This window comes from Zingiber officinale, chromosome 3B (assembly GCF_018446385.1).
Source record: "Zingiber officinale cultivar Zhangliang chromosome 3B, Zo_v1.1, whole genome shotgun sequence".
NCBI lineage: Eukaryota > Viridiplantae > Streptophyta > Magnoliopsida > Zingiberales > Zingiberaceae > Zingiber > Zingiber officinale.
Window position 1 is genome coordinate 763,991 of NC_055991.1, and position 17,849 is coordinate 781,839.

The 17,849-nt window shown below is 39.5% G+C and overlaps 3 protein-coding genes across 14 annotated transcripts; 2 read left to right on the forward strand and 1 right to left on the reverse strand.

Moving 5' to 3' along the window:
* The first annotated feature begins 3,587 nt into the window (after positions 1-3,587).
* On the forward strand, positions 3,588-5,597 carry LOC122055368 (zinc finger protein ZAT5-like). The gene is made up of 2 exons (XM_042616772.1): positions 3,588-3,888; positions 3,966-5,597. The coding sequence occupies exon 2, from the start codon at positions 3,993-3,995 to the stop codon at positions 4,722-4,724; it is 732 nt and encodes a 243-aa protein (XP_042472706.1). The 5' UTR covers positions 3,588-3,888; positions 3,966-3,992; the 3' UTR covers positions 4,725-5,597.
* Positions 5,598-7,893: 2,296 nt separating this feature from the next.
* LOC122055369 (protein SOSEKI 3-like) lies at positions 7,894-11,011 on the forward strand. 4 transcript variants are annotated; one of them, XM_042616773.1, is made up of 7 exons: positions 7,894-8,277; positions 8,354-8,423; positions 8,509-8,624; positions 8,712-9,627; positions 9,857-10,168; positions 10,254-10,381; positions 10,726-11,011. In XM_042616773.1, exons 1-6 carry the CDS (start codon positions 8,076-8,078, stop codon positions 10,312-10,314), a joined length of 1,677 nt encoding a protein of 558 aa, XP_042472707.1. In that variant the 5' UTR covers positions 7,894-8,075; the 3' UTR covers positions 10,315-10,381; positions 10,726-11,011. The 4 variants fall into 4 exon arrangements, with proteins under 4 accessions (XP_042472707.1, XP_042472709.1, XP_042472710.1 ...); XM_042616775.1 differs by having other exon boundaries at positions 10,730-11,011; XM_042616776.1 differs by having other exon boundaries at positions 9,857-10,148.
* Positions 11,012-11,151: 140 nt separating this feature from the next.
* On the reverse strand, positions 11,152-16,245 carry LOC122055370 (cysteine protease ATG4B-like). 9 transcript variants are annotated; one of them, XM_042616781.1, is made up of 10 exons: positions 16,109-16,245; positions 14,057-14,168; positions 13,706-13,972; positions 13,558-13,643; positions 13,410-13,460; positions 12,893-13,278; positions 12,249-12,387; positions 11,778-11,833; positions 11,620-11,690; positions 11,152-11,536 (listed from the first exon to the last, which is right to left on the reverse strand). In XM_042616781.1, exons 2-10 carry the CDS (start codon positions 14,163-14,165, stop codon positions 11,310-11,312), a joined length of 1,392 nt encoding a protein of 463 aa, XP_042472715.1. In that variant the 5' UTR covers positions 14,166-14,168; positions 16,109-16,245; the 3' UTR covers positions 11,152-11,309. The 9 variants fall into 9 exon arrangements, with proteins under 9 accessions (XP_042472715.1, XP_042472714.1, XP_042472719.1 ...); XM_042616780.1 differs by having other exon boundaries at positions 14,057-14,177; XM_042616785.1 differs by having other exon boundaries at positions 13,706-13,983; positions 16,109-16,243.
* Between the last annotated feature and the right edge of the window lie 1,604 nt (positions 16,246-17,849).

The following is a 17,849-nucleotide window of genomic DNA, read 5'->3' on the forward strand; positions in this document are numbered from 1 at the left end:
AACAATTTTAATAAATAATGAAAAAAATCATTTAATAAATATTTAAAATTTGATGAAATGTAGGAAAAGACAAGATGTGCTCACTTGAAGTGAGCTTGAACCTCTTCGACGACATCCTTACAGACTTAGCAAATTCAAGATTAACCCAGTCTATCTCTAATTTTTGGATCCATCCCTGATGAGTAATGTATATCAATGGAACAGTGCTCTCACATGCATATTAAATGTCATATTGACATATTCTTATTGTAAAAAAAATGTAATTATTTATGCATCACTGGTTGACGCAGTTGGTATTTACACCAATGTTTATTGTAATAAGTCTTGAGAACAATTCCCAGTAGATGTGAAAATATCTCGTTAGATGTCTGACCTCCCTGATGCAAGGGATTATTACACTAGGGTAAATGTCGCTTGTAATTTATCCCTTTCAAAATGTATCGATCCATTTTAGAAGGATTGCTAAGATAATGATTTAATCTCGGTAACAAGAAAGAATGAAATTATTTATGGCATAATCTGTTTAATCAATTATAAATATAATATTAACTATTACTAAATTAATTAATTATAGATTTTATTTTAATATATATATATATATATATATATATATAAAAGATGCACATGTTTAGTTTTACTTGTGATGCAAGCTCTACTTATATAATGTTTATCTTGGAAAAACTTGAAGCACACATCTTTCGATCTTAACTTGTTCATCAAATTAAGATAGCGTTTCAAATCTGCTCTTTGTTATTGATTAGTAGTTAAAGTGGATTTAAAATGTAATTAGCAATATCATCACATAATAAAAGTTATTAGTTGGTATTTCAAAGATCACGAACCAATATCTTTTATAATTTATCAGTGTGTTGTTTCTCCGCCTCCTCTCCCTTCCTCTTCTTTGATAAATCTTCATCGCACATTCCTTGAGACCGTAAATAAACTGAGCTTTGGGATGTTTAAGCTTATTTGATAAGATAATCGATTCGAATTAAATTTTTTTATGAACTTGAGTTTGTTTGAAACTTGGCTTGAGCTTGGTTGGGTTAGATGTTATCAAGCTCTCAATTCTAACTTGGCTTAAGTTTAGTTCAAGTTTGGTTTGAGCTTGATTCGTTTAGATGTCATCGAGCTCTAAATTCAAACTTGTTTGATTGTTTAAAATTTTTAGTTGTTTATTGGTTATTAAACTTGATAATTTACATTTATTTATTTATTTTATTTTATTGTTTATTTAACCTATTGAAAAGAGTTTTATTAATGAAAATGATCCATGAATATTATTCATGAAAATTGTTCATGAAAATTGTTCATGAACATTATTCACGAACGTTAACGAGCTGCACATATGTGTTCAAGTTTATTTGTTTAGCTTAACGAACTGTTCAAATTTATTTTTAATTAATCTTGTGTATATTGAACGAACATAAACAAACTCTTACTAAGTCGAACATCAAATTTATTCACGAACGTTTGATTCATTTACAGTTCTACCTGTTCAAACAGCAATTGAGTCAAAATCAAATCGATCAAATCAAATAAATGGAAACTGAAGTAATCGAACTTTTTCTAGACTAATAGAATCTTTTTTGAAATCGATCAAACTTTACCACTAATATCAAACAAAAAAATTTGATTAATTTAATCTGTTATCGAATTAATCGAATTTTTGTTGTTAATCAATTGTCGTTGCATACCAATTGACTAATATTATAGAGTCAAAGTCTAGTGATTTTTAAAAAAAAATTCTAAGTACATCAGTCGATTGTTATGACAGATCATAACATAATAATCGATGGATATCAATTCTCCATTTAATCAGTTTATCGATTTTTAAATTTTACCTAAATAATTGAGATTTTTTTAAAAAAAAATGAAATTCCAAATTAATCGTACCAAACTCTTAAATTTGATTGGTTCAATTAATTATTTGAGTTTAACTGATATTTTATTGACCCTTAGAATTGTGACGACGGCTCCCAACAAAAATGGCATGAATCCGAACCAAACTTGATTAATTGGATCGGAAAGTTGAGTCCAATTCTAGAATTGAACCAAACCGAAATACAAAATACGTGACTCGAAATCCAGCCAATTCAATCCCAACACTCGCGCCCTAATTAGCTATTGTGCTAAGTTTAATTTCTGAGATATAATCTTTGATCAAAATGGAGCTTCAAGCACTATCGCATAGATAATGCCTGGAATTAGAAGGAAGAAAGTATGACATTGCTAAACACTTGATTAATTTTAGATTGAAAAAATAAATTGATGCGGTGATGATGAAGGACTCCATTATATTGCTACGGTGGAGATTAAAGGAGGTCAAAGTTAAGATGGTCAACGCATAGATGACATCGGTCGGTCGGACAAAGCATGCCCTGATGGGGGATAAGGCTCCGCCCCGTCGTCGTCTTCGACACGGGGAGCAATCAAACAATTGGCTCAAGGGAGACGACGTGCAAAAGCTGAGTCGGGTGGCTACCCCGCTCGGTCAGATAGCAGAGCATGATGTCGATAGGATTCAACTTCGACCGAGCGGCTAACCCGCTCGCCCTGGCAGCAGATCTCGACAGTGGCAGAGTGGACTTCTGGTCGAGCAGGCACACACTGAAGAATAGCGATGTTCCGGACGATTGGAAGTGGCACCAGGGTGGCAAGACGTCGGCCGAGCAGCCATACCGTTCGACCTAACAGTACAAGCCACGGATATCCATCAACATCCTTTTGGGAGTTAGTGTCGCTGACACTAGGCATGAGCAGCTAGAGGATCGTACGACGGAAGCTTCTACTGTCACTCCAGAGATATGTTCGGCCCATTAATGTACAGTGTTAGAGACACTTTATTGACAAGTCTTTTCAGAAAAAGTTTTGAGAAACGTGTCTATCTTGAGAAGCGTACACGCACACTACTAGAGTTCTATATAAAAAGGGGTTTAAGCATCAGCAGAGGTATACAATATTCATTGTTTGTGCTACAGTCTTCTTGTTGCCCCACCTTATATTCTGCCGTTGGTGGCTGACTTGAACGTCGGAGGGCTAACGCTGGGATCCCTTCCCTGTCTCAATACTAACATAGTCTATATTGTAGGTACACGTAGAATCCACAGAAGATCAGCATGAACACCACATCCTAAATTTTCCATTTCTTCTATTTTCGAACAGGATCATAAATTACCGATGGATAATTAGTCAACGAGCTAGACGTAATTACATGTTGTGGCAGTCCACTACTCACTACGCATTTGAATGAGATTTTTTTTTTTGTTGAATAATTTTAGGAATTTATGAAGTGTAAAACACAATGTAATCAGAAATATTATTGTGATAAATCGATCCTTTATGAGTCACGATCACTCCTTCCAGTGTTTATCACTATTGACCGTAATCCAAAAAATTATTTCTAGTGAACATGAAGATATCAGCCAAGGAAGACGAGTCAATTGCTTTCACCGAGTCTGAATTAAAATAATAACTTACCTAATGCCCACTCAATATTTCGTACATATCATAACAATTTTATTAGTTTTTATAATAAAAAACACGTTATCAAATTTCAACCATAAGCCAAATCTACTGCCACCAACTTATGTGCCTTACTTGCTCCACCACACTAAAATAACACAAGAGGTTACCTTTCGTGCCTTACACAACCAACTTAATGCAAACCAAATCCGTGACGCCAAGAATAGAGTGCCAAGTCTACAAGTCTATTTCTAACGTTCTCTAACCATTCGGTTCAATTTAATTCGATTCAATTCAATTTGTGCGTTCCTCTCTCTATACAATTTAATGGAAGTTGAATCTGTCCGATTGTGTGTGCTCGGACTTTGCCGTTGATGGTGTAGTCGTGGCTAAGCCTTGGGCTCGGCTTTTGACTCCTCTCCGGTATTTATAGACATCGACGCCCTTCCTCGGTTTCTTGTCAACCTCACGCGTTGTGGACCTTTTTGCTGTTTGTGTAGCTCCGGGGAGAATTGCGAAACGGCGGGATGGAATCTGTGGAAGAAGGCGGCGGGGATCACAACTGCAGTAACGAGGAGCAGTTCGCGGCCGCCGCCTCGGCGGTCGCGAGAGGTAAGAGGACGAAGCGGCAGAGACTGGCGCCCGGCCCTGCCTCGCCGGCGGAGGCATCCAGTAGCGCCGAGGAGGACGAGGACATGGCCAATTGCCTCATCCTTCTGGCTCAGGGCGGCGCGTCGCGAACTCCAGGGGCGGCGAAGGTCGCGGCGGCGGCGGATGCCTACAGGTGCAAGACGTGCGACAAGACGTTCGCCTCCTTCCAGGCCCTCGGCGGCCACCGCACCAGCCACAAGAAGCCCAAGACCGCGGCGCCGCTCCTCGACCACGAGAAGAAACCGGCCGCGGAGGATGAGACGGACGGCCCATCGATCGCCGCCGACGCTCCGATCCCGAAACCAGTCACGACGACGTCGTCGAGCAACGATGAAATCCTCGCCGCCGCCAGCGCAAAGCAGAGAGTCCACGAGTGCTCTGTATGCGGATCGGAGTTCTCCTCCGGCCAAGCTCTCGGCGGCCACATGAGACGGCACCGCCCGCTGCCGCCGGAAGTCAAAAAGGAGAAGAACATCTTCTTACTGGATCTCAATCTCCCTGCTCCGGCCGACGACGACGACTCCCAGATAGCCATGGCTTTCCCCTTCGAAACCCGGCGACCGCCGCTTATCTTCTCAACATCCTCCCTGGTGGACTGCCATTACTAAACCATCAAGAATCTGTCATCATCATCATCTTTCTTTCTTCCTTCCTTTGCATATATACAGTAGAAACATATAAACTGGTTAAAATTATCTGAATGATCATCACGATTATACATATCCACAAAACACACAACTGATTCTTTAGATTCTTGATGTTTCTATATATGTTCTTAATTAACTAACACGAATTGGAGATCGATCAAGTTGAATAATCTTAATTCCAGTGCCAACTCCTTCCTACTCTTCTTCCTGTGGCTGCGGTGGAGTATACTTGTGGGACTCATCAAGGAGTAGGAAAAGGAAGGTCAGTTTGGCTTTGGTGATGGCCTTTGGTTTCTCCACCACCAAGGAAAAGTAATGGATCAGGTTCTCACTTCATCAAGTTTGATTTGTCCGCAAGCCAACCTCCCCCTCATATTAAATGCCAAAGGAATAAAAGAAAGAAAAAAAATAAAGTTGCACAAAAGGGCAAGTAGATAGACAGGTACCCTCCCTGCCATGACAAGCAAACCAACACATTACACACTTGTGGTGACTTGTAGTAGTGTTGCGGATAGAAAGATAGATAGATAGATAGATATAAAACAACAGTTAACTGCAAATTAAGTACATGTATCTAGAGACTCATGCTTATCTCCTTCACTGACCTAAGCCGTCACTGTCAGAACAGATCAAAGTTGGCCAGCAAGTTGAGCTGAGATCAATAGAGAGCACTCCAAGTTGACCGATGAACCAGTCGTTCAAATAAAAAAAGAGTCACTTTCAATGGCACACATGGAAGCCGTTGTGTTGCTCTTCTTCTTCTACTTATTCTTTCTCGGAGAAATTTGTTGGATATTGGAATTTTAATGGATCAATATCAGTTTTATAGAAAAATCGGAATGTCATCAATAGATAGAAGTCATAATTGACTTCAAAATTGAAATCTACATTTCGCGTAGATAGATTTAGATTATTAATTTGCTCAAAATCGATTAAAGGTGAATGAGAAATTAATTGTTTAAAGTCGGCCCAAATAAATATTAATTATTCATTAATAATATATAAGGAAATGCATGGGAGAATAGTCCCACATCGGAAATTTTCGATGTGCATTCATTGCTTATTAATGATGCTGTGTTAATGGAGTTAACTCAAAAAAAGACCAGGTGCTCTCTTCTCAGGGGCGAGGTGAGCCCGCCACCCGCCTCATGCGCAATGAGCGCTTTGTAGGTACACTTCGCACGTATGCATCATCGCGAGGAGCATTGAGGAGCATCCACGTAGGCAAGAAGAGATGACTGGACTATTGATTGGGGCAAACGGATGACTACTGTTGATTAAAGAGGTGTGATACGATCTGAAGCATTGGATTATAAATAGTCATAATTTAATCACTTGGGATGAGACTTGATCTTCAACTCCATTCTCTTGAAAGAAAAAGTAAAATTTTTCGTCTTCCTGTTTAAAGATGAAAACAGTCAAGAGACAGAGCGATCCATGTGCTGTCCATTCTCCATTGTCTTTAAATTTGCAAACAAAGTTCGTAATCCAATTTAATGTCAGATCAAGCAAGCCAATGATGTAACGAACACATGGCAGGTTTGGCACCAAAGTTGTTCGAATCTAAAGTTAAAATTCAGTCTTAGATCGAGAATAGTTCGTTCAGTAAATGATCGATTGGTTAATTTGTCTGTAAAAGAACATAATCATTGTGTTATTGATATGCTCCTTCACAAGCTGATGAGGCTGTGGATCCTACTACAATAAATAGTTCATCAGCTAAAGCAAGACACGAAATGCTAAAAAGTTTGCTGTAATAGAGATTACACTTTTCCACTTTATTCTGGTTCAGCCACCGTTCATTTCTTAGTGTATAAACAATGGATTGGTGAATGTGACCCGGTCGGCTTGCGGTCGAACTGGACCTAAATTCGAAGGGAGTTCAGTCGAACCGGTGAGTTCGGTTAGGGTTTTGGGTTTGAGAACTCGCATCCACGTGCCGAATGATTCCCACATCAATTTTCTTCTACGAGACTCTAATTTGATTGACCAAAAAGGAAGCCACTGGAGGAGAAAAAGAAAAGAAGGATGATAAAGCATTATTAAAGAGATGGGAGCCATCTAATTGATTCGATCGATTCAGTCGGTTGATGAAAAAAATATCTACCTTTAGGACCGTAAATAAATCAAAATTTTGTAAATAAATTTAATGTTCTGTTTGATAAATAATTATTTTTATTCGTTTAATATACACAAGATTAATTAAACAAACAAGTTTGAACAACTCGTTAAACTAAATAAACAAACTTAACCATATATGTATTCAACTTGTTAATATTCGTGAACAATGTTTATGAACTATATTTATTAATAAAACTCTTTTTAATATATTAAATAAATAATAAAATAAACAAACAATCTTAAATTATCAAGCTCAATAAACAATCAAACAACTAAAAGCTTTAAACAATCAAACAATTTAAAATTGAGAGTTCGATACATTTAAATGAACTAAGTTCGAACCAAACTCAAACTAAGTTAAAGTCAAACTTGAATTGAGAGTTCGATAACATCTAAATGAATCAATTTCAAATCAAGCTTCAGATAAACTCAACTTCATAAAATAAATAAATCAAGCAAAACTTAAACAATCATTTTGAAAACTTGATTCATTTTAATCTCGACTTAACTCGGCTCAACACGAATATCTTACTAAACAAACTTAAATACCTTGAAACTAGACTTGTTTGCAGCACTATCCACCTTTGGAGCACAGATCTCCTAGATAATTTTTGTATGATCCAGCGGATGTGCCACTCGCATTTGCTGTCGGATCGCGATCGCGATCTGGCCGTAAATGGTTGCGATCTCTTTTTGGATTTACCGTCCCCATCAGGTTATAGTTTTTGTTCGGAGCGGACAGCCGAAGGCCGCTCGAAAGCCTCCGGCTCCAGTGGTGGATAAGTGGCCAGGTTACTGGACGCCGAGCGAAGGTATCCTCCGGACGACCTCCGGCAGCTCGTTCCAAACAAAAACTATAATCTGGTGAGACGATAAATCCAAGAAAGAATTATAACTATTTATGATCAGATCACGATCACAATCAAACCGTAAATATAAATGACACATCCTTTGAACCACAAAAAATGATCCAATAAATCTACCTCCCTTTACAGGGAAGCACTTACAATTTTGGGCTGATTGCGAGTCGCCGCCCACCGACTCGTATTATACAATTCTCACTCACTTGTTGTAGAGTAGCACAAAGCTGCCGACTTGAAGCTCGGCTCCCTCGCCTCCTCCGGCTTCCGTCGGTGCCATTTTTTGGATTGGAACCGATGTGAAATCGAGGAGTAAGCGAGAGAGAAGGGGATGGAAGCAAGGATGAGAAGGTACGCGCCGCGAAGTAGCCCGGAGAGAACCAAAGTTTGGACCGAGCCGCCGGCGAAGCACCAACTGCAGCAGCAAGGGAAGAGGGTTCCGGTAGTGTACTACCTTTGTAGGAATCGCCACCTCGAGCACCCGCACTTCGTCGAGGTCCCCCTGTCTTCCCCCGACGGACTCTTCCTCAGAGGTACTGGTAGATTCAAATTTAGGGTTTTTGTTTTTCGGGGGGTCTGATTTGTTGGCGGAGTTCTTCGTTTTGGTAGATGTGATCGATAAGCTCAATGCGCAGCGAGGGAAGAGGATGGCTGCCATGTATTCGTGGTCTTGCAAGAGGTAAGGATTTGTTGGATTGGTTAGGATTGGAAGTAGCCTAGCTTTGAGTGACGATCTGCTGCTGCTGCTGCTTCTGCTTCTTCAGGAGCTACAAGAATGGATTTGTGTGGCACGACCTTTCGGAAGACGATCTGATCCTGCCGGCGCACGGCAATGAGTATGTTCTCAAGGGGTCGGAGATCTTGGATCAAACACCGCCAGGTAAATCGTGGATCTACGCTCTCTGTTTACAAATTTCTTGATGAATTGCGAAATCCTTTGGATTCATTGGCACTTCTCTGGATTTAGATCGGAGAGATCGTGATTCAAGCAATGCGAAGATCCAGAATATGAAGAACAACTCTGTACAAGAACCACCAATAAGCTGTAAAAACCAAGAAGCTTCCTTTTTGCCTTCTTCGGCTGAGGTTCTTATCAAGGTGGCAAAGCTTCCCTCTCCATTGCTGATCCAACCGCCTCCCCCTCCGCAAGAAGATGATCCATCATCCTCTATTCATGTTTCGCCTGAACCTGGTAGGAGAACTTCCCTATTGCACGAAATCAGCTCCCCGAAGCCAGCAGAGCTCAGGATCCAAAAGCCCTTTGTGTCTCAGGATGCTTCAACTCAAACTGAAGACCGAGGAGGGAGGAGGAACGGATTGAATACCAGGATAATGGGTGTCTCAACTGATGATAAGCCTCTGGAAGTTCGATACAATAGGAGACAGAGTGAGCTGACCATGCGTTCGAATGAGGAATCTGAGATTGTTAAAGAAGAGAGTTTGCCATCAAGCACTGTTTCTTCTTCTGCAAAGACAAATACACTTGAATCTTTGATAAGAGAAGAAGTAAGCTTAAGGAACAACTATAAGAATGGGGAGGCAGAAGAAGTTTTCCTCTCAACCGGTTCAAAATTTCGAGCAACAAACATGCTAATGCATATGTTTACTTGTGGGTCAATCTCTGTTAAAGACCACTATGGCATTGGCTTTGCGGCGGACTATAAGCCAAGGCTCTCTGATGCAAAGTTCACCTCTCCTATGCCTTCTACTTCAGTGGCTCTGCAGGAAATCAGTTTTTTACCGGAGAGTCAAAGAGCAATCGTCCCAAGACTGAACAAGAAGCAGCATTTCAGTGGAAGCATGATTGAAACAAACAAGTTCAAAGAGAGGCGACTGGAAGGAGTTCCTAAGTTGAAGCGATCATCTTCCTTCAATGAGGATAGGTAATCCAGACTCAATTCTTAACATTATTGATTTACTAAATTGATCATATTAACATGAATCACCAACTTTTTGACTCGAAATCTTGATGAAATTGTTGCTTTTACGTGACCTATTAGCAATAGGCGTTTTACACTTACCTTACTTAATGGAACAGTGTTCAGTCCTCGGATGATCATGTCAGTCTTTTAAATTATACTATTTTTTATGCATGAAATTCCCAATATGTAGGAGCTACGATATGCCTTGTTCAACAATGGAGAGCGAAAAGATTGGGGATTCATCTCAACCGAAGTATCCCTCCAGGGCTTCCAAAAACATATCCAACATGAGCTCCATGTTTGATGATAATGCAACAAAGATATCCCCCGTTTCAGATGCAAGAAAGTCCTCTGCATGGATGGACATTCCTAGGTCTTCACCTCTCCGTTCGTCAACTGATGGAAGTAAAAGATCAAGAGAGTGTGACCCAGATAAGGGCTCATCCATTGGGTTAAAATCTTTCCAAGAATTCAAAGAGAAGGTGATCAGGATCGAAGAAAGTTGAGTTATATATATTGCTATCACTAAACTTGTTTTAGTTTTTAATTTCTTTCCTTCAACTTCGATTTGGTGCCTATTGCTGCAGGCTTACTTCTGGAGCTAGGGTTATAATAGTATCTAGATCTGATGATAATGAAGATTTGTGACTTCTGAATTCCAACAAATATATGCATTATCTCTCTCAGTTCGCAATCGTGGAGCATTCAAGTTCTTGTAAGTGTCATTGGTTCGACACTTCGTTCCTCAACTTATTTGAGCTATTTCAGAAGCATTGATTTGCTTTCTACCACACTTTGATTAGAACACTTAGCTTATGATATTAACCTTCTTCGTCGCATGGTGACTCAAGAATGCGACTTATTCACCATTTCCTTTACAAGCACTAGCTTTTAGTCTTACATTGCCGATATTCTTATGTGATGCGTTGTTATTTGCCGCGGTTTAATAAAGAGAATGAACTCGATCTATCCATTGTTCTTTGAACATAAACGTGGTAAATGTGTGTTATCTTCTTGACTCCAGTAAATCTCATAAAGTGATGATTGAATTTCCTTCAGGAAGGCTTTACAACACCTGTCGCTGGAAGTTAGTTAGCAGTGGACATTTTGAAGGCAGCTGAAGACAGATAATTTGTCTTTAATTTTTTTTTAAAAAAATATTTACGATGCTATTTCCTGTAATTTTGAACTCAATTTTGGTTGTCCGTTAAGGCCTAAATCCCATATTTATTTGTACAAGCAAATAATTGTACAACAAATATAATTATTCCATTAGTTAATTATTGTTCTAAATTTCCAAATATTAGCAAAGGTTTATAAAGAAGATTTATCTTTCATCTATCAATTATTATTATTATTTATTTAGTTGTATGAAACATTGTGTACATTTATCATTTCAAACGTTGCGAAATTTTATTATGAAGTTTGATATCTTGCATAAATGTTATTAGAAGCCATGCAGATTCGTCATTTTGGAACAAGCCATCAACAACATTATTGCTTGGTTTAGGTTCAGCAATGGATCATCATTCTGTTCTATGTACAAGGATATCAGTTAATAATTTACAGAGAATAAATGAATAGAGGGGAATACAATTAAAACACTTGAGAATAAATTAGATGGATATGTGAAACCTGGCTCTTTAGAGAATTTGCCACTCATCTTCTTGCTCCTGCTCATCGACGATGCTGAAACTTTCGGAACACTGACATTCAGCCATTCCAATATCGTTACCAGAACTGGCTGCGGCAGAATCATGGTCAGGAATGAGTCTGGTAGGTTGAATATTTTGGATGACTGTGAACAATGGTGCTCCACTTGACTTGTCTGCAAGCTGGGTGGAACGCGAACAGAAATCTTCGAAATCATCTGCGGAATGTTGAAATTCAGCAAACAAAAATGAATCTAAGTTTTTGTTGAAGGAATATCTTATAACCACCGCATCAACCAACCCTTGTCTTTGCAGTAGAACCCAATGGCCAATGATGGATCGATCGCGTCTAGTGGTAGGTGTCGCACCGTGCTAGAGACACACGATTTATGCCACAAGTGAGCTACTTGAGCGGGAAAAGGTACATGCTCGAAAATGCAAGTGGGTGAAACAAAATACCTGCAGTGGTATGAAGAGCAATCGGCCTCCAAGTCATCCATCTTGATATCAACAGCCTAGTTTAACAGTAGTTATTTAGTGTCTCGACACGATTGATCGAACACAAGCAACTTTCTGATGTCAAAAAAGAGAACAAGATATCATATTTCTATTCAAGATGACAAAAATTTGAAAAAAAAAAAAAGAGTATGTTTTTAAGCTATCAAGGAACCCTAGTTGCTCAATTAGTGACTTGTATGTTTCTAAGAACCATATTTCTGAGTTAATGAAGTATTTCTCTAAGACTAAGTAAAGAAGTGTAAGAAATCATTTCTTCCATTCAATATCTTGTATACAATGACACATGACAGATTCCTCAGAACAGTATGAAAGCAAATTAGTAAGGCAATTGGTTTTTAGTAAACATGATAATTGCTCATAAACTGAGAACGATCAAAAAGAAAGGCAAATATGCATTGATAAATTTTATACCGACTGAACTTCATGAGGGTCCAAGTAGAGTGCCTTCTCGTCTTGCACACCAACAATATAGGTTGAGGCACCAGGTTTACCACCTAAGATGCCGAGGCATTGTGGAAATGTAAACGTTTCCCACAGCAAAGGAATATACCTGCAAAAATATGGCACATACTAAGAGCAGCTGGGAAGATACTTAAGAAGATAAACACCCCAAATATCAAACAAAAAACATGATCTAAGAAAGTACACTGCCACCGTGCCGCCTAGAAGCCGGACTAAAACCATGATAAATGGATCTTAACCGTATTTGAAGCAAGACTAAGTATACGCAAAACTGACCCAAGCTACATTCACCATCCAGATGCCCCGAAAATATATGATTCCTCAGAAGTCACTCGTCATATTTGAAGTCCAGAAATGGCGCATATAATATCATGGACGCAAAAAGTCCATAGCCATATAGTTAGACTAATATTTTGAATAAAGGAGCATAACCAAAAACTATACATAATATCATTAATATCTAGAACATATGAAAATGTTTTATTGTATCATTAATTTTTTTTTTCTGGACAAGTTCAAATCTTCACAATGGGAAAAGATAAATCAAAAGTATCACCCTTGATATACTAGGGAAATGCTATATTCAAATTTACCTGGGGTTGATTTTTTCTAAACCAAGAACCAAAGGCACCAGAAGTAGTATAGGTGCCCAATCTTGTTCCCTTTTGGTAAAATCGTGACAAAGTCTAGAAGCAACCTCAATGCAAACAACTGGAGCTCCACCTTGTTCCCCATCTTTATCACCTGAAACAATATATAGAACCATGGGAAACCTTTGTTTGCGTTTTTCATGATCATATTGTTCTTTGCTAGTGTTGATAATCGTTTCCCATGTTCGACACATAGCATAAGGACCCAACCAGGACCCAGCAACCAAACCATAAGCCTTCCCAGCTTCAAGAAGATTGTGTATTGAAAAAGCGCATGAGCTAGAATCACCAAAAAGATGTAGAATTTCAAGATACCGAAGATCATATGGCTGCAGATGAACATTAAATCATTATAAACATTCAGCCAGAAAATTTTGAAGTTTCCTCACTAGATTGTAAAATACATGTTTCCTCTTTTTCAAAGGATTCAGAAAGACAGACAAGTAGTGTAATTTATCACCTTTTGCAAGGGTTTTCTCCAAGATCTCCCCATATGATGAACAATCAGTGCCTGTTAGCAATTTTACTAACAAGATAAGCTCACATCACGACAAGCTTCCTCTAAACAAGTAAAAACTTAGAATTAAAATGTCCAGCAGGATAACTACCTGAGCAATAAGCATCTGGCTACTCCTAATCATGCATCCCCAGTTGACATCACATGTGAACTTTGAGTCACCAATGGGTTCAAAACCTGTAGAAGATCGATGTGAACAATCAGACGACTGTAGCATGTGGAAGCTTCAGTTGACTAACCTTTCCGGTAAGTGATCCAAATTCTTGAAGAGAAATCTTGCAAAAAAGCAGTAAAACTATTGCCAGGATCTGGATTTGATGTCAACTCTGCAAGTGAGAGTTTATAGCACTTGCCAAGACACCATATATCACTGGCTGAGCTCAAAGTGTCAGTCCTGATTGACCCTAGTATGCGATCTTGGAGTCTCCTCATTGGACCACTACCCATAAGCTTCTTCAAAGCTGTTGTCCATCCATAACTTCTGGATTTGCTGGGTCTGCCTTCATCTGGAAATAAGCTGGAGTGTCTTTCAAAGACTGAGAATGTGGACGTGAAGAAACTTGCCAAGAAGGAAGCCTTCAACAACTTACTATGAATAGACTTATGTTTTGAAATAGCAGCTGTAGAGAGATCTACTGTTTCTTCTGAATTTTGATCAAAAAAATTTGAATCCACAGCGCACTCATGCAATTCTGTCATTACCTGGACAATCTATCACACATTTAAGACTACAAGAAGAATAGAAGTGTAACAACATGATAGGTAAAAGGTAACAGAAGAAAGATCAAGTTCCATTCTGGAATTGCACCAATCACATTAGAAGATTAAGCAAAGTGGGTTATCAAAGAAAGTTCATTTAAACAAAAAGAACAATTTTAATTTCTTTATGTCAGGTTACAGTACCGAGCATAATAATGGACCATTGTGTGCATCAAACCATGTAGATATAATACAACGTTAGCCTTGATGGTGTCACAAAGAATACATCAAATCCATGTGAACATCTAACATAAACTACCAACTTCGGAAGAATTGTATGCAACATTGAATCAATAATGATTACAAAACAAAAAAATAAATACAAGTAGTTTCCCATATGCTACTGAATCCAGAATAGTTCAGCAATGTGGTTAGTTGTTGGTACGCCTCTTCTTAATTTCTATTGCTGCATTAGGGACAAGAGGCACAAATTTCAATTGTGAAGAAAAAAGTACAAGTTTATGAAAGCAAAAATATTGCAATGACAAGTACACTTTGGAGGCAGTGAATTTTTATTTGAAAGGGCAGTCCGGTGCACGAAGCTCCCGCCATGCGGGGTCCCGGGAAAGGATCCATTGTACGCAACCTTACCCTGCTTTTTGCAAGAGGCAGTTTCCAGAATTCGAACCCGTGACCTTTTGGTCACATGGCAACAACTTTACCGTTGCACCAAGGCTCCCCCTTCAGTGAATTTTTATTTGAAAAGAAAAAAAAAAAGAGAATCAAAATTTTTCAAAGCATTAAATACTTAAGGTAAGGTAACTATACAAGGCCATGTTGTTTGCATAGCAAAATATGAGTGGTGTTAGAGAACACAGTAGGATTTTAAAAATTTGTGTATAGAAATTAGCAAATAAAAAATTTCTGAAATGTATAGGGAGAGAGAGATATAAATGCATGATTCTTGTATGGTAGATAGTAGCCTAATGTGGAGTACCAAATTCATTGAACGGATTAGATAATTGATGCAGAAATGGTGACATAAGATAACAGAACCATTGCAATTCCCAAAAATTAAGAAGATTAAAGTGTAAGAAAATAGTCAAATTCAAGATAAAGGAATGACAACAATAGTTACAAAATAGATACAAAGGAAGTGAATGCATTAGGACAATCCACCTATAGTAGGTGTAAACTGGAAACAATTTGGAAACTTCATTTCCATTGTCGAACATATTTTTCCTAGACTTTGTACCAGTTCTAGCTAGGTCATTTGCCATTAATCACTTTAATATAAAGAATAAAGTTAACTGGTAGGAGAAGAGTATATTGTTTTGGCATCAAAAGACCTAACAGCTCCAGCTCCAGCTCCAAGAGGCCAGAACAAAAAAGTATGCTTGCATATTTCATTATGGATCATTTAATCAGACCAACTGAAAGATCTAGAACATAAAACATGCAAATTAATGAATAATATCAATGATACCAAAAATGAGGGTACTAAGAGCTCAGGGAGGCATGGATATGTGAAAAGAGATAAACATCATTATTGACGAAAAAATAAACACAACAATTCCATTCCTCTATCATGTATACTTCAATGGTCAAAGAAAACCCATTTACGTGTAGTAGGCAGTTTGATTAAAGGCAAGGAATGATATTTGGGAACTCAGAGAAAGAATTATTAATCAGCAAAAAAAAGCAAGTATACTCCAAAAATGATGCATAAGATCCTCTACACAGCAAAGCTTGGCATCCAATCTAAAGTAAGAATTAAGAAGAAAGTGAGCAAGACAACACGTTCCCCCGTAGATTACTCAAAATTCTAAATCGCAGGAACATTCCTAACTGATCACGCTTCGGAACTTCCAAAACAAACAAGAAGTAGAACGATCAGAACAAAGGGAGAGGCAGGTTGAGATGAGGTGGAAAACGCGAGATACCTGCACGGCAAGCAAAACCTAGCAGGATCAAGGGGCGAAACTTTGCATTGATCTCCACGGCAAATCAAAGGGAATCCCGCTCGGAATTTCGCAAAGGTCGCTCTTTTACTTCTAGGGCTGGTTCTACCTCAATTTAACTATTATAAAATAAGGTAACGATATTTATAATAAAATGTGTTTTTTACGTAAAGTTTCTATTATATATTAATCACTGTTATTTGAAAAACGATTAATTAATTTATTGGAAATATGAATATATATATATATTGATGCAGTGATGATGAGAGATTCAACCCCGCTACCACGATGGAGGTCAATGGAGATCAAAATTATGATGGTTAATAGATGAGCGGTATTGGCTGGTCGGATGGGCGGTCTAGGTCGGTCGAGCGAGACATATTATAATCGTGGATTAAACACCGATCCACCGTCTCCAACACAGAGTAATAAGACCGACGCTCAAGGGACGTATAGAAGCTGAGCCGAGCGACTCTCCCGCTCGACCCGATGGTGGACAACACGAACAGAGGACTTTCAACCAAGCGGCTCTCCCTCTCGGTGCGACAATGGGCTTTCAACCGACACGGAGTAATCAAACCGATGCTTAAAAGACACGTAGAAGCCAAGTTGATTGGCTCCTCCACTTAGCCTAGCAGCAGACTCAACATCAGTCGAGCATGCGGACAATGAACTGCCCACCGAGCAGCTATCCTGCTCGGCCAAGTAATAGAGCATGTGGACAGTGGACTTCCGGCCAAGCGACCATCTCGCTCGACCCAACAATGGACGACACTTGGACAGGGGACTTTCAGCCAAGCGGCTATCCCGCTTGGTGTGGCAGCGGACACAAGGATATCAGAATCCTGGCTGAGCGGTCATTCCACTCGGCCAAACAATAGACACAGCATGATATCATTCGACATCCTCTTGGGAATTAGTGTCGCTGACAGGCGGCATGGTCAGACAGAGGATCGTACGGCGGAAGCTTCCACTGTCACTTCAGAGATATGCTCGGCCCGTTAAGGTACTATGTTAGGGACACTTTACTGACATGTCTCTTCAGGGAAAGCTTGGGATATCGTGCTCACTTTAAGAAACGTGCACACACGCTACAGGAGCCCTATATAAAAGGAGGTCCAGACATTGACGGAGGTATGCTTTTCTCACGAATTTTATTATTGTGCTACAGTTCTCTTTACTTTTTCTTGCTTCGTCGAAGACTGACTTGAGCGTCGGAGGGTCATCGCCGGAACCTCTTTCCTGTCTCGGCACTAATGTTGTTTGTTACAGGCGGGAATAAAGTCCACCGGATGTCAGCAAGATTATCACATCTTCAACATCCGTTTCGTTGACTTTTGGACAGAATTATATATATATATATATATAGAGAGAGAGAGAGAGAGAGAGAGAGAGTTTTGTTAAAATGCGGACTTCTGCGTGCGGACTCATTCGCGACCTACCGATTTTGTTTTTTTTTTTATATTTTTGATTTTTTTTTTTACCTTCCTCGTTCTCCTCTCTCTCGTCGCCGTGTGCATGTGCCAGCCTCGCCGCCCTCCTCGCCGCTGGCCGGCCGGGCACCACCCACCGGTCACCCCGCCTCCTCGCCTCCGGCCGCCCACCACCTGCCGGCCACCCACCGGCAGCTAGAATCCCAGCCGAAATCCGGCCGCGATTGCGGTCGCTAGCGTGGTGGCCAAATCGTGGCCAGATTTCTGCCAGATTCCGGTTGAAATCCGGC